General features: G+C 44.6%; 1 protein-coding gene across 3 annotated transcripts in view; it reads right to left on the bottom strand.

Moving 5' to 3' along the window:
• Positions 1-16,156, bottom strand: part of RTTN (rotatin) — a 189,942-nt gene that overhangs the window by 94,878 nt on the left and 78,908 nt on the right. For all 3 annotated transcript variants that reach the window (XM_029065713.2, XM_029065715.2, XM_029065717.2), the window contains 4 exons: positions 15,163-15,402; positions 11,808-11,952; positions 4,017-4,171; positions 2,158-2,377 (listed from right to left, as the gene is read on the bottom strand). In XM_029065713.2, coding sequence (XP_028921546.1) covers positions 2,158-2,377; positions 4,017-4,171; positions 11,808-11,952; positions 15,163-15,402 — 760 coding nt within the window. The remainder of the gene's footprint in view (positions 1-2,157; positions 2,378-4,016; positions 4,172-11,807; positions 11,953-15,162; positions 15,403-16,156) is intronic.

The raw sequence follows: 16,156 nt of genomic DNA, 5'->3' as shown, positions 1-16,156 counted from the left end.
CAAATTCATTATTCATTTATTAACTGTACAATTTGCTATTCACCTACTATGATTACACTTGCTTCAAAAGCGCACAGGTTACCAAATGAGGTCAAACTTTTTTTTTTGGTTTAAATCGTACTGGATCTAGGAGGATTTTTGTTTTTAATTAAAACCTCACTGTGTGCCATGAGTTCCTCAGAAGTCATTGAAATGCTCCTCTTCTGTATTTATAATCCCACAATCAAAACTAACATTTATATTCTATTAGACTGTAAGCCCGTCAAACGGCAGGGACTGTCTCTATCTGTTGCCGACTTGTTCATTCCAAGCGCTTAGTACAGTGCTCTGCACATAGTAAGCGCTCAATAAATACTATTGAATGAATGAATGAATATTCTCTTCTGAGCTTGCATTCATATCCTGATTTTTAGATGAAAGGGGAAGATTATTTAGGCTATTGCACTCCACTGACACACTGTCCATGTCTGCCTTCTTGCCTGGAATTCCCTCCCCCTTCATGATGATGATGATGATGATGGTATTTGTTAAGCACTTACTATGTGTCAAACAATCTACTAAGTGCTGGGGTAAATGCAAGCTAATGAGGTTGGACACAGTCCCTGGCCCACATGGGGCTTGCAGTCTTTATTCCCCATTTTATAGATGAGGTTACTGAGGCACAGAGAAGTTAAGGTCACAAAGCAGAGAAGTGGCAGAGTCAGGACTAGAACTCAGGTCCTTCTGACTCCCAGCTCATGCTCCGTCCACTAGGCCACGCTGCTTCCCCACATCCGGCAGTCCCCGACCCTTCTCTCCTTCAAAGCCCTCCGAAAATCCCACCTCCTCCAAAAGACCTTTCCTGACTGAACCTTCACTTCTATTTGCTCTCCATTTTGCATCACCTACGCACTTACTTCAGTTGGGTCTATATCTCTTAAGCATATTCATCCCACCCGCAACCGCACAGCACTTACATACATATATCCACCTAACATTTATTTTAATGTCTGTATCCCCCGTAGACTATAAATTACTTAAAGGCAGGGACTGTGTCTACCAGTTCCATTCGACTGTACTTTCCTACGCATTTAGCACAGTGCTCTGTGCACAGTAGGCACTCAAGAAATACCACTGATTAACTAATTGGGTAAAGCCCACATTAGTTAGAATGAATTACCTGGGTCACAATCTGCTAACGGATCCAAAAAAAAATGATGGGAAGTGGAAATAATTCCCACAGCTCTCCAGCAGCCCAACTTATCTACTTCTCTTTTTCAATAGCATTTGGCTCCTCTTATTTAAACTTTACGCTTCCTAGTTGGGACTATAAATTGCCTGTGTTCTGCAAGGTACTTAGTGCTCCGTTATCACTTAATAAATTTTATTAACACTCCCCCCACAGTATTATTGCTACACCGAAGGGCAATGCATTTCAAAGCGGTAAGCAAAGGAAGATTTAGAGGCTTTCGGTTCTAATCCTCAGTGTGCCACTGACTCAGTGTCAGCAAGATAATCATGTCAATGACTCACTGGCAGTGTCTGCACAGGGCCAAGGCAGCACTATGATAGACGCTGGGATTCTGTGAAATGTATTTAATGGTTCTAATGATATCTGAGTCATTAGTTTACCAGGAGATTTGATTCTAGACTTTATTCACTTTTCAGTTTGAAAGGACTGAAATGGAGAAGTGGAAAGGGAATAGGAAGTCCGATTCTCAAAACAAACAGAATTTTCCTCTTGCCACTGTGTGAGCCTGTGTAATCCCATTACAGTGAAGATATGCTTCAGGGAAGCAGCAAGGCCCAGTGGATAGAGCACTGGTCTGGGAGTCAGAAGTATCTGGTTTGTCATCCCGGCTCCGCCACTTATCTATTATGTGACCTTGGGCAGGTTACTTCACTTCTCTGGACCTCAGTTAGCTCATCTGTCAAATGGGATTCAGACTGTGAGTCTCATGTGGGACATGGACTGTGTTCAACCTGATTAGCTTGTATCTACCCCAGCGCTTAGAACAGTGCTTGACACACAGTAAGTGCTGAACAAATAGAATTATTACTACATTCAAAGAGTGACCCATTGCCACCAGGAGAAACACCTGCCAGAAGTGCTAGGGAACTGCTTCACAAATAGCAAGTCCTCTGTGGATTTCAGTGGTGACAGAAGAAGAGTCCTACCTCCAGCAGGCCGGCCAGATACTTCGCACAAATGGAGAAGGGCTCGGTTAGAGGGGAATGTGAGCTCCATCCCGGCAGAGCTGTCACGTGGACCATCCCCCTTAAGGTCCTCTCCAGAGACGGCAATCCATAGAAACGGGGAGCGTCGGTTACCCGCAGACACTGGAGCAGTTTCAGGGCCAGCTGGGTTCGGAAGGCGTAAAGAAGTTCCAAGCATTTTCTGTAAACAGAAGACAGAAGAGGAATCAGCTACCTTAGGGGTGTTAAATAGTCTTAATGGACCGTTGCATTAGCGGGCCGAGGTTAGCTGTTACTGTACTGGAACGATGGGCAGTGAGGTGTGAGGGGGCTGGTTGATGGAAAAACCCTAGAACACCAGACGAATCATTTCAGTTTATGTAGGCAAGAAGTCCAGCATGGACGTGTACACACACACACGCGCGCGCGCGTGCACACGCACACACGCACACCCATCCCTCTCCCCCCACCCTTCCCCTTCTTCCCCCTCCATAGCCCGAGAGAAATTAGGTCTGGCCAAAAAAAGAATCAGAATCCCGGCCATCTATGATATATAATTGCTCATTAGCCAAAAATATTGTAGAAAAGGAAGCTGAAAATGTTTGAACCCATTTGTAAGACCATTTCAAGCATTTGCATAATAATAACTGTGGTATCTGTTAAGCATTTACTCTGTTCCAAGCACTGTACTAAGCACTGGGAAAAATACAAGATAATCAGGTTCCACATGGGGCTTGCAGTCAAAGTAGTAAGGAGAACAGATAATGAATCCCCATTTTGCAAATGAGTAAACTGGGGCACAGAGAAGTGATTTGCCCAAGGTGACAAGCAGACAAATGACAGAGCTAGAATTAGAAGCCATGTCTTCTGACTCCCAGGCCTTGTTCTTTCCACTAGACCACCCTGTTTCTCTCAAGCAGATATAATCTTTTCTTCGTCTCTCTTTCTCATTCTCTCTATTTCTCTCTCTAATACTCTCTCTCTCTCTCCCTCTCATACCAGCAAATACTCACTCGCCCTCTCCTCTCACCCTCCAGACAAAATTCATAGAATCTCCACTGCAAAGAAAACCTTTAGTGCTGTTCTGGGTCGGTCACTAAAGCATTTTTGGTTCTATGAGGAAAGTAGAAATTTAAGTGAATTAAAGGACCTTCCTGCTCTTAATTTATATTGAGACATTTCCAATTCAACCAAATAATAAAGACAGTTTCAAATCATGAGTTGGATCCAAATATATATATATATATATATTTTTACCCCTTTACCCAGATGATTCCATTCACCAGTCTAGGACAAAGGGAAGGAGAAAAGTGTGACTGGCCAGGGAATCGCTGCCTGTAAGTTGGGTAGGATTTTGAAAAAGGGAGCCTTCAACTCCTCTTCAGCTAAAGCGTTTGGGAGAGTACAACAGAGTTGGTCGACAAGCTCCATACCCACTGTGAGCTTACGATCTAGAGCCCTCATTTAAGCATCACCGCTCCACCACCCAGAATGGGCATTTTGCATTCACCTTCAGCAGGTGCTGAACGTGTGAGGGCTTCCGAAACTAATGAATATATGCCCTGCACTATTACTACTGATTCCCTAGATCTGCAAATTAGCGCAGCAACAGCAATCAGTGAACTCTTGCAAGGCCTCTGACAAGTAGGAATGTGTGAGTTACATTCCTCAGGTCTCCATGTTTTTCTGTAAGTCCAGATGTAAGCCATAAAGAACTATACCAACAGAGACGAATAGTCACCAAAACCTCTTTCTTCTACTTTGGGAGAGAGAAGAAAAAGGATTGAATGGGTTTTAATGAATGTAAGCAGCATCCCTGAACACATATTTCGGTGCGATACCTGTCAGTAACTGGCACGTAGTAGAGCAGCAGGGTACTGAAGAGAGCAATCAATTCTCTCTGCAGCTGTTGCCTGACAGCAGCCTGTACTTCATCTGTTTCTTCCTGATTTGGGGATTCCATCTGTACCAGAAGTTCTAATAATGGATTGGGGTTCTGAAAAGAGAAGGTTTGACAGAGTCACTTAGATCATATTTGATTTAAGTCCATATTCTCCTTAAGGATGTGTCTGTATGCTTGCATTAATGATAACGGTTAATATCATGTTCATATCAGCACGCAATCTTCACGTCTTTATGGTATCTGTTAAGCATTTACTATGTGCCAAGCCCTGTACTAAGTACTGGCGTAGATATAAGCTAATCCGGTCAGACACAGTCCATGTACTACATGGGGCTCAAAGTTTTAATCCCCAATTTACAGATGACGTAACTGAGGCACAGAGAAGTGAAGAGATTTGCTCAAGGTCACACAGTGGACAGGTCCTTCTGACTCCCCGGCACGTACTCCATCCACTAGGCCACACTGCTTCCCAAATATCATACCATATCATATCATAAATGAAATAATAAAAATAGTTGTGGTATTACATGCCAGGAACATAATGAGTGCCCGGGTCCAAAAATATAAGCAAGTCAGGTACAGTCCCAGTCCCACATGAGGCTCACAGTCTAGGACAGAGGGAGAACATATTTTTTTCTCCATTTTACAGATGAGGAAACTGAGGCACAGCGAAGCTAAGTGACTGGCCCAATGTCGCACAGCAGGCAAATGGCAGAGCCGGATTAGAACCCAGATCCCCTGAATCCCAGGCCTGTCTTCTGTCCACTGGACCATGTAGTTTCTCCAAATGTTCCAGATTTTATTGCTTTTAAATTCAGTTTAACTGAACATTGAAATATGAATAATGAAATTCACAACTGTGAAATAGGATTGTCATGCTCCTATTTGGATAACGTGACTACCAGAAGTCACTGCTACTTTCCTGAAAAATACGTAAAACAAATAAAGGCGTTCTGGGGTTTCTTTAATGGTACTTCTTAAGCACTTACTACGGACCATGCACCGTACCAAGCGCTGGGGTATATACAAGATAATCAGGTGGGACATGTATTTATAATGAATCAAAAACTGTGGAACTTATTAATCACCTACTTTGTGCTACGCTCTGGGGCAGAAACAAGAGTATCAGCATTGACACAGATCTTGCACCCTGACATGGGGCTCAAAATATAAGAGCGAGTACTGAAGACACATCTCCTCCAGGAGGCCTTCCCTGACTAAGCCCTCTTTTCCTTTTCTTCAACTCCTTTCTGCGTCACCCTGATCTTCTCCCTTTATTTATCCCCTTCTCAGCCCCACGGCACTCATGTACATATCTGTAGCTTTTTTTTTAATATTAATGTGTCATCTCCTCTACTCTGTAAGCTCGTTGTGGGCAAGGAACGTGCTGTCATATCGTACTCTCCCAAGGGCTTAATACAGTGCTCTGCCCACAGTAAGTGCTCTATATGACTGAGTGATTGATTGAACCCATCCCACAGTCTTCATTCCTCTAACACCAACCTATTTACTGTACCTCCATCTTGTCTTTTTCCCCACCGATCCCTCATCCACATCCTCCTTCTGGCCCGGAATTCCCTCATCCTTTCATATCTGATAGACCACCACTCCCCACACCTTCAGAATCTTATCAAAATCACATCTCCTCCCAGATACTTTCCCTAAGCCCTCTCATCCTTAAGTCCTCTCCTCTGTGTCACCTAGGCACTTGGGTCTGTTCCCCCTTAAGCAGTTTGATAAGTCACTCCTCTCGCAACCCCACAACACTTACATTCATATCCACCTGTATTTGATTATAATGTCTGTCTCCCCCTCTATTCTGTAAGCTCCTTATGGGTAAGAATTGTCTTTACCTACTCTTTCAGACTGCACTCTCTCAAGCAATCAGTAAATGTTCAATAAATACCACTGACCGATTGATCGTCATTTTCTGATTCCCAGGCCCTGTTCTATCCACTAGGCTCTGCCACTTCTCAACAAGAAAATTAATGCATCGAAAAAATGACATCCCAAACCTACATTAACACTGTAACCACAAGAATGGGATGCCTCAAACTGAATGATTTGGATTTCCTTGAAGAAAAGGCAATGTAAAAGAAAATGGGTGCAAAATTTTTATATATTTCTAAATATCCTGCAAAATATACATGCTAATACAACAAATTCTTACACTGATACAATAAAGTTGAAGTTTGCAACTACTGTGTAATTAGAAAAGCATTAATAATAATAATAATGTTGGTATTTGTTAAGCGCTTACTATGTGCCGAGCACTGTTCTAAGCGCTGGGGTAGATACAGGGGAATCAGGTTGACCCATGTGAGGCTCACAGTTGATCCCCATTTTACAGATGAGGTAACTGAGGCACAGAGAAGTTAAGTGACTCGCCCACAGTCACACAGCTGACAAGTGGCAGAGCCGGGTGTCGAACCCATGACCTCTGACTCCGGAGCCCAGGCTCTTTCCACTGAGCCACGCTGCTTCCCTAATAATAATGTTGGTATTTGTTAAGCGCTTACTATGTGCCGAGCACTGTTCTAAGCGCTGGGGTAGACACAGGGGAATCAGATTGTCCCACGTGGGGCTCACAGTCTTCATCCCCATTTTACAGATGAGGGAACTGAGGCACCGAGAAGTGAAGTGACTTGCCCCAAGTCACACAGCTGACAAGTGGCAGAGCCGGAATTCGAACCCATGACCTCTGGCTCCAAAGCCCGTGCTCTTTCCACTGAGCCACGCTGCTTCTCTGGGAAGCAGCATAGCTTCATAGCAGCATAGCTTCCATTGATTTGGTGGAAATCAATCAATCATATTTACTGAGTCCTTACTGTGTTCAGAGTGCTGTACTAAGTGCTTGGAAGAGTGCAATATAACAATATAACAGACACATTCCCTGCCCACAATGACCTTACGGTCTAGAGGGTAAGAGAATGGGGCTGGAAGTCACAGGATTTGGGTTTTAATCCCCAGGTCTGCCATTTGTCTACTCTGAGGCCTTAGGCAAATCACTTACATTCGCTGTGTCTTCGTTTTCTCATCTGTAAAATGGAAATTCAATATCTGTTCTCCCTCCTATTTAGATTACAAATACCATGTGGGACAGGGACTATCTCCGATCTGATTACCTTGAATCTACTGCAGTGCTTAGTGCAAATACCGGTATTATTGCGATTGTATTATTATTCTCCCCACACAATTTTCTGTATTAATAATCTTGCTTCATTGTGTTTTTTCTCATTTCAGGCAGGTAAAATTACCGGAGCTTCTTATCAGTAATGTAAATTTGCGTGATACAATTAGAGTTGTACCCTTTTTTTAGGATAAATCAGAACATTAGTGATTTTTTTCTTTTCCTCACTCTACTGTAACACTGGAATACTTTTCCTCTTAAATTTAGGCTGATGTCAGGTCAAAATGAATACAACCCAACAACTGAATTTTCATTATGAGCCTGTGGAAACAATGACACCTGAATTAAAATCATTATATTCATTCTTACTCAAGCTATCATGCGCATAAGACTTTTGAGGGGAAATAAATGAATCATACTGATGACTAGTAACCATAAGTGCCTAATCATACCCATAGTATTTGAATCACAATATTAGCACTCAAGCCTCATTTTAAACTACCGGCTTTTTTTTTTAATGGCATTTGTTTAGTGCTTACTACTTGCCAGACACCATACTAAATGCTGGAGTAAATATAGGCTAATAATAATAATGTTGGTATTTGTTAAGCGCTTACTATGTGCAGAGCACTGTTCTAAGCACTGGGGTAGATACAGGGTAATCAGGTTGTCCCATGTGAGGCTCACAGTCTTCATCCCCATTTTACAGATGAGGGAACTCAGGCCCAGAGAAGTGAAGTCACTTGCCCACAGTCACACAGCTGACAAGTGGCAGAGCTGGGATTCGAACCCATGACCTCTGCCTCCCACGCCCGAGCTCTTTCCACTGAGCCAAACTGCTTCCGCTCCTCCGCCGCCCACCTCCTCACCGTCCCTCGGTCTCGCCTATCCCGCCGTCGACCCCCGGGCCACGTCCTCGGAACGCCCTCCCTCCTCACCTCCGCCAAACTGATTCTCTTCCCCTCTTCAAAACCCTACTTTAAACTCACCTCCTCCAGGAGGCCTTCCCAGACTGAGCTCCTCTTCTCCCTCTACCACCCCCCCTTCACCTCTCCGCAGCTTAACCCTCTTTTCCCCCCATCTCCCTCTGCTCCTCCACCTCTCCCTTCCCATCCCCTCAGCACTGTACTCGTCCGCTCAACTGTATATATTTTCATTACCCTATTTATTTTGTTAATGAAATGTACATCGCCTCGATTCTATTTAGTTGCCATTGTTTTTACGAGATGTACGAAATGTACATCGCCTCGACTCTATTTATTGCCATCGTTCTCGTCTGTCCGTCTCCCCCGATTAGACCGTAAGCCCGTCAAACGGCAGGGACTGTCTCTATCTGTTGCCGACTTGTTCATTCCAAGCGCTTAGTACAGTGTTCTGCACATAGTAAGCGCTCAATAAATACTATTGAATGAATATAGGCTCATCAGGTTGGACACAGTCCCTGTCGCACATGGTGTTCACAGTCTTAATCCTGATTTGACAGATGAGGTAACTGAAGCACAGAAAAGTGAAATGACTTGCCCAAAGTCACACAGCACACTACTGGAAGAGCCGGAATTAGAAGCCAGATCCCTTTGACTCCCAGACCTGTGCTCTATCCACTAGGCCACACTGTTTCTGAAGTCATTACATTCTCACTCCTGACCTCACACCGATTCCTACAATGAGGTTCATTTTCTTTATGCCCACACTCCTGTCGCGATTATTTCCAATTTCAGTCTCACCATAAACAAGAACAATTGAATATGAAATCTCCTGGCCCACATGCCTGTTATATCCCAGCCAGACTACTATAGTATATCAGAGTATGCCTGAAGTCTTTCCCATCTCCAGTCCTGCCTTTACACTTCTACCTAGATCATTTTGCAAAAGTGCCGCTGCACACATCTCTCCACTCTTCAAAATCCTTCAATGGTTACCTATTCCTCTCTGCTTCAAGCAGCAAGTCCTGACCATAGGCTTCAAGACACTCCATCAGCTCTCTCCCTCTTACTTATTCACTTCTTCTCCCTTGGACAATCAACTGCTTACATTCTTTATGCGCACACCAAGCACACCTATTCACTGGGTGAACCTCAGTGTTAACTTCCACACTCTCATTCCTGGCTCAAGCTCCTCCTCCTGTCTGGAACTCACTCCTTCAAATTCCCAGACCACCAATTGATTTTTAATCTCTTCTTGTAACATCTTCCCAACAAATTCATAAGCTCCCACTGCACTTTTGTACTAATCGATTTACATACTCCACTATTTAAGCACTGGAGAAACATCACGCCTAGTGGATAAAGCATGGGTTTGTGAGCCCGAAGGACCTGGCTTCTAATCCCACTTGTTTACTGTGCCCTGGAGAAGCAGCGTGGCTCAGTGGAAAGAGCATGGGCTTTGGAGTCAGGGCTCCTGAGTTCGAATCCCAGCTCTGCCACTTGTCGGCTGTGTGACTGTGGGCAAGTCACTTAACTTCTCTGGGCCTCAGTTCCCTCATCTGTAAAATGGGGATTAAGACTGTGAGCCCCACGTGGGACAACCTGATTCCCCTGTGTCTACCCCAGCGCTTAGAACAGTGCTCAGCACATAGTAAGCGCTTAACAAATACCAACATTATTATTATTATCTGTCAAATGGGGATTAAGACCGTGAGCCCCATGTGGGACAGGGACTGTGTCTAACCTGATTTCCTTGTATTGATCCCAGCCCTTAATACACTGCCGGGCACATAGTAAGCACTTAACAAATACCACCATTATCATTTGCTTTTCGCATTAACCTTCTTTTCAGCATCAGGCTTATCAACTCTACTGGCTCTATCCAAGAGTTTACTACAGTGTTCTGCACACAGTAAGCACTCAGTGAACACCACTGATGGAATGACAGATTGATTGATTCTTCCTGCCAAAGGTAAATTATCTTGAGTCTTTCTCCCCATTAGGGTCAAAGCTCCTTGAGGACAGGTCTATTTTTTCTTACTGCTGTCATTAGCATGGGTTTGTAGGAAGAGGCAAGAAGTAGAGTAGTTTTTTTTGACTCCCCTTGGAGACCCTTTCTGGCTCCAAAGGGTACGGAGGGTTTGCATTCTCCACACGATGCCAGGTTTGCACACAAAGCCAGCCCTCCTCAGCTCCTTGGAGTTGGCATCCCTATCACCCCTTCCCAAACCCCCAAGTCACCATCACTCCAAAACATACTGTTTCCTGAGCTCTTCAGAATGTAAATGGGGAACTGTGGAACAGACTGTGCTCGCACCAGATCAGCTTGGCTCCCTGAAACCATCCCTGCTGCACATCTTCAATCGACCAGTCGTATTTATTGAGTGCTTACTGTGTGCAGGGCACAGTCCTAAGCGATTGGGAGAGCACAACACGACAATATAACAGACACATTCCAGGCCCACATAGAGCTTACTACAGTCTAGAGGGGGAGAGGGGCATTAATATGAATCAATAAATTATGGATATAGACAGAAATGCTGTGAGGCTGGGGTGAAGGGGGCAACAGAAGACAATAATAATAATTATGGTATTTGTTGAGTGCTTTCTACATGCTAAGCACTGTTCTAAGCACCGGGGTAGGTCCAAGGTAATCAGGTAGTCCCACATGGGCTCCCAATCTTAATCCCCATTTTACAGATGAGGTAACAGAGGCATAGAAGTGAAGTGACTTGCCCAAGGTCATACAGCAGGCAAGTGGCGGAGCTGGGATAAGAACCCATGTCCTCTGACTCCGAAGCCCGGGCTCTTGCCACTTGCCCCCAAAGTCCACTTGATTAGTTTGTATCAACCCCAGAGTTTAGAACAGTGCCTGGCACACAGTAAGCGCTTAACAGATACCACTGAAAAACAAAAAATCCAAAATTTAGGCCCGAGGCCATTCTTGGGGGATGGTGGAGGGGGGTCCTGAGACGAGCATCCTTTTGGCTCCTCTCCAGTTCCACCTGGGCTAATGTCACCCTTGGGACCCACCCCCAGATCAGCCCTCAGCCCCAAATGCTCCTGCATCACCAGGTGGCCAGAGGGAACACAGATGAGGCGGTCCAGATGGGACCCTTGGGAAGTTTACGTTGAAGGATGGGAAGGGCAGGATGAATAACTACTTCAACGCTGGTGATGATGTTTCATGTTTTAATCTTTCTGGGAAATTACTCATTGGATCTTTCCTGTTAGCGAGAACTTTTTAGATGGAGGGTTTCTGTGGTGTTTTAAAGTCGACTAGAGATAAATATCTGGCTTTAATTACAAGGCTTTTTCGGCTCATTTCTACCTTACTAAATTGTAAAGAATATGTTCTTAACATCAGGAGCATAAATAAAATGCCCCTAGAACCGAATGGGAGGAAATTTATCTAAGACTGCACACATGGTTACAGTCGGTCAGTCAGTCAAATGCATTTATTGAGCATTTACTTTGGCCAAAGAACTGTAATGAGTGTTTGGGAGAGTATAACGTAACATTAAACAAACACATTCCCTGCCCGCAGCGAGCTTCCATATGGATGCATCTGCAATGGCCCCTGCTGAATTTGTCTGCCTTACCACAATTAACTCAACATTGAAGCAATATATTTAACAAATATATCCACTGAAGAGTGTAACCAGAATGCACTTACATGTTTCAGAAGTATTTCCAAGATCCACTTCAGAAGTTCTGACACTGAACCTTTCTTCTGAACTCTCAGTAACTTGTTTAGGAAGCATATGACATCTGTCAGGAGACGCTCATCTTCGGTGCAAGCTGGGAGTACCTGCAGGAACCTGCCACACAACAGCAGCGACCAGAGGGTTTCATTTCTCTTACCAAAAACATGCTAGCAGAAGCCTGGCACACCCATCCATACCCATGTATCGCCCTATGGCTGAAATCTATTTAGTAGTGGTGACCATATTTATTAACACCTACTGTGTGGAAAGTCTTGCATTAAGCACTGGGAAAAAACACACTAATAATTGTGGCCTTTGTTAAGCACTTACTATGTGCCGGGTACCGTACTAAGCGCTGGGGTGGATACAGGCAAATTGGGTTGGACTAGCAAATTGGGTTGGACACAGTCCCTGTTCTACTTAGGGCTCACAGTCTCAATCCCCATTGTACAGATGAGGTAACTGAGGCAGAGAGAAGTGAGGTGACTCGCCCACTGTCACAAAGTAGACAAGTGGCAAAGCTGGGATTAGAACACATGACCTTCTGACTCCCAAGCCCGTGCTCTACCCAGTAAGCCATGCTTCTCCTCTAATAATAATGGTATTTGCTAAGTGCTTACTACGTGGCAGGCACGGTACTAAGCGCTGGGGTGGACACAAGCAAATCGGGTTGGACACGGTCCCTGTCCCACGTGAGGCTCACTGTCTCAATCCCCATTTTCCAGATGAGGTAGCTGAGGCCCAGAGAAGGCCCAGAGACTTATCCAAGCGGCGGAGGCAGGATTAGAACCCATGACCTTCTGACTTCCAGGCCCATTTTCTATCTACCATGCCACGCTGCACACTAGGGAAGCTCAGACCCTGTCCCTGGGCCCCAAGGGGCTGACAATCTAAGGATACAGTCGGGCGAGATGCAGTTGGTGACGGACAGCAATTTCACCGCCATGGCAGGCCCAGGGCAGACGTGCAGTCCAGCTGGGCGAGCAAGGAGCCCGGGGGCGGGGAGAGGAGGAGGGGGCAGAGAGGCCTGTCGGGGGCGGGAGAAATGGCCCGTTGCAGTAAGGAAGCCCAGACCAGCCTCCAGGTCCCACCCCTACGATAATTATTATAATTATGGTATTTGTTAAGCGCTTACTAAGTGCCAAGCACTGTTCTAAGAGCTGATATAGATACAAGGTAATCAGGTTGGACACAGACCCTTTTTCACACTGGGACTCACAGTCCGTAATTTGGGGATTAAGACCGTGAGCCCATGGGGGACGGGAATTGTGTCCAACTCAATTATCTTACATCCACCCCAGTACTTGGAATAGTGCCTGGCACATAGTAAGTGCTTAACAAGTACCATTTAAAAAAAAGACTAGCTTCTAAAGGAGTGATATCTGGGAAATTAGCAAAAAGTGTCTCATTTGGTGGCCTAGTGGCAAGAGCGCAGTCATGGGAGTCAGAGGTTGTGGGTGCTAATCCTGGCTCTGCCACTTGTCTGCTGTGTGACCTCGGGCAAGTCACTTCACATCTCTGTGTCTCAGTTTCCTCATCTATCAAATAGAGATTAAGACTGTGAGCCCTACATGGGACAGGGACTGTGTCCAACCTGATTACCCTGTAAGTGCCCCAGAGCTTAGAACAGTACCTGGCACATGGGAAGCGCTTAACAAATACCGTAATTATTATTATTATGGGGAAGGGGGAGGGAATTTGAGGCAAACTGTAACAATTTAAAATAGCACTGCATTAATTTAAAACCAAACAAGCAATTAGCCTATTTGCAAATGGCTCACTGATACATCTTGAGGTACTTAATTATTTTTAGCTTTGGCTGGTCAATGAAACAGCAACTGCAGCTCTGCAAATGAAAACCATTTAAAGTTGGTCAATTTTGGCGTGTAACACAGTACACTTTATTTCTTATATTTAGTCAGGAAAGCAGCATGGGCACAGGACCCAATTTCAGAAGTGCTAGCACTCTTATTGGAGCCTGAATATTAATAATGCTGATTTAAAACTACAAGAGGGGAAGAAAACGCTATCCAAAATGCAATCATAGTTCTATGCTTATAAGGCTGTGCCGAAATAGGATAATATTTCATGTATACGTCCATCCTTTGGGTGAATAATTACTGATTTAATCTGATCTTAGACCGGAAGTTCCTCCAAGGCAGGGTCTTGCATCTTATTATCTGTTTTGCCCATCTCTAATTGTCTAGTCCAATGCTCTGCACCCAGAAGTTGCTTTATAAATTCTTCTAATGCTGATACTCAAAATAAAGAAGAAGAGCAAAATCCATTAGTTAACATCGCTGACCCAATCTTACCTTGGGCATTGTTGGGCTTAAGAATTTAATTATTCATTTTTATGTCCTTTTGCAAGATGGCTATTTAAAAGTACATTAGAGTATATTACCACGAAGAGAGTGGATGCTCTTTACCTTAGATGCTTGTTTCTAACAAAACTGAGGCCTTCCACTGCCTTTTTAAGATACAAAGCCACCCTGCCTCCCAGAGGCACCCCACAACCTCATCCGCTCTGTACTATATAGGGCTGGGAATAAAATTTGGCCCATTTCCTTAAAACCCCAAACCCCACCGACAGGCTGGACCTGCAAATCAATAGCTCAGCTGCCTTGCCCAGAGTGCTGATGGGAAAAGTGTAATAAGCCGCACTTACCCTCACATGAACAGATTCTCTGCTTAACGCATGCTCACATGAACACATTAAATGCTTAGTACAGTGCTCCACACAGTAAGCATTCAATAATAATCATTGATTGATCCTGCCCAGAACAACTGGGCAGGCACTATAGCATAGTGCCAAAAGGCATTCAGTTCATGAATCATGAATCATCTTTTACCAACCTGTCAAGTAATAATAATAATAATAATGATGGCATTTGTTAAGTGCTTACTATGTGCCAAGTTCATTCATTTATTCAACTGTATTTCACTTGAGTAGATACAAGGTAATCAGGTGGTACCACATGGGGCTCACAGTCTTGATCCTCATTTTACAGGTGAGGGAACTGAGGCACAGAAAAGTGAAGTGGCTTGCCCGAGGTCACACAGCAGAAAAGTGGCGGAGCCGGGACTAGAACCCACGTCTTCTGACTGCCAAGCCCGTGCTCGTTCCGCTAATCCACACTGCTTTTCTACAGTGAGTAGTAAAGCAAGTAGAAATCTGACTTGCTGTATCAAATGGTCTGTGCCTTCCTTCAGAAAGCCTACCTGCCCTCTAGTCCATGAAACTCCCCTGGTTGAAAGAGAAGGAGTTGATCTCGCCCACAGTTTCAGTGTTACCCTGTACCATGGGTTTCCCCTGACACTGACCTGTTTAGGGAAGAGTGCCAAGTCGAGTGTTCCAAAGTAGCACTCCACGAGCTGGGGCTGCTCTTCAAAGCCAGCCTGTCGTTCAGAAGATAAAAGCTCATGGAAGTGATGGCGGCCCTGACTTCGCCGTGAGAGACGGCCTGAACGACGGCGCTGAGGCAGTCCTGCGAGCCGCTGGCTGCGTGGGTTCGCCTCAGGATCACGGTGTCTTCGGGGGACAACTTTAAAGTGTCTAAAGGTCTGAAAACGAAAATCGTCACCAATCACATTAATTTTAACTGGGGTTAACACACGATTTACTCTCTGCTCTAATATCGCAATGAAGAGGGCATGAGTTGACTGGAATTTTGAAAAATCTAGGGGGTTTTGAGCATTCTGGGAGGTCTCCAGTTTCATTTACTCAGAACCAATTGGCACCTATAAGCCAGTGTTGACAATACAAACTCACATTTGAGGGTTTAAGCTCCTGCTTTCTTCACAATACAGAAAAAAGAAGTTGAGAAGCAGTATGACCTAGTGGAAAGAGCACAGGCCTGTGAGTCAGAGGATGTGAGCTTGTTGTGAGCAGGGAATGTGTCTGTTGTTATATTGTACTCTCTCAAGCGCTTAGTATAGTGCTTTGCACACAATAAGCACTCAATAAATACGATTGAATGAATGAATGAATGAATGAATTCCGGCTCTGCCACTCATCTGCTGGGTGAACCTGGGCAAGTCACTTCACTTCTCTTTGTCTCAGCTACCTCATTTGTAAAATGGGAATTAATACTGTGAGTCCCATTTGAGGTACGACTGCATCCAACCTGATTATCTCGTATCCACTCCAGTGTCTAGTACAGTGCCTGGCACATAGTGATACCAATAAAAAAATGGCTTTGGGCAATGCATCAGAATCACAAAGTTCTGTTAATGTGATTCTGGACATTCCAAAAAGGTCATCGGATGCCCCCATATCAGGCAAAACCCAGAAGACCGAGCTTATTTAAATTTTACT

This window comes from Ornithorhynchus anatinus, chromosome 5 (assembly GCF_004115215.2).
Source record: "Ornithorhynchus anatinus isolate Pmale09 chromosome 5, mOrnAna1.pri.v4, whole genome shotgun sequence".
NCBI lineage: Eukaryota > Metazoa > Chordata > Mammalia > Monotremata > Ornithorhynchidae > Ornithorhynchus > Ornithorhynchus anatinus.
The sequence above is the reverse complement of the archived record's forward strand: the minus strand, read 5'-3'. Positions and strand labels throughout refer to the sequence as shown.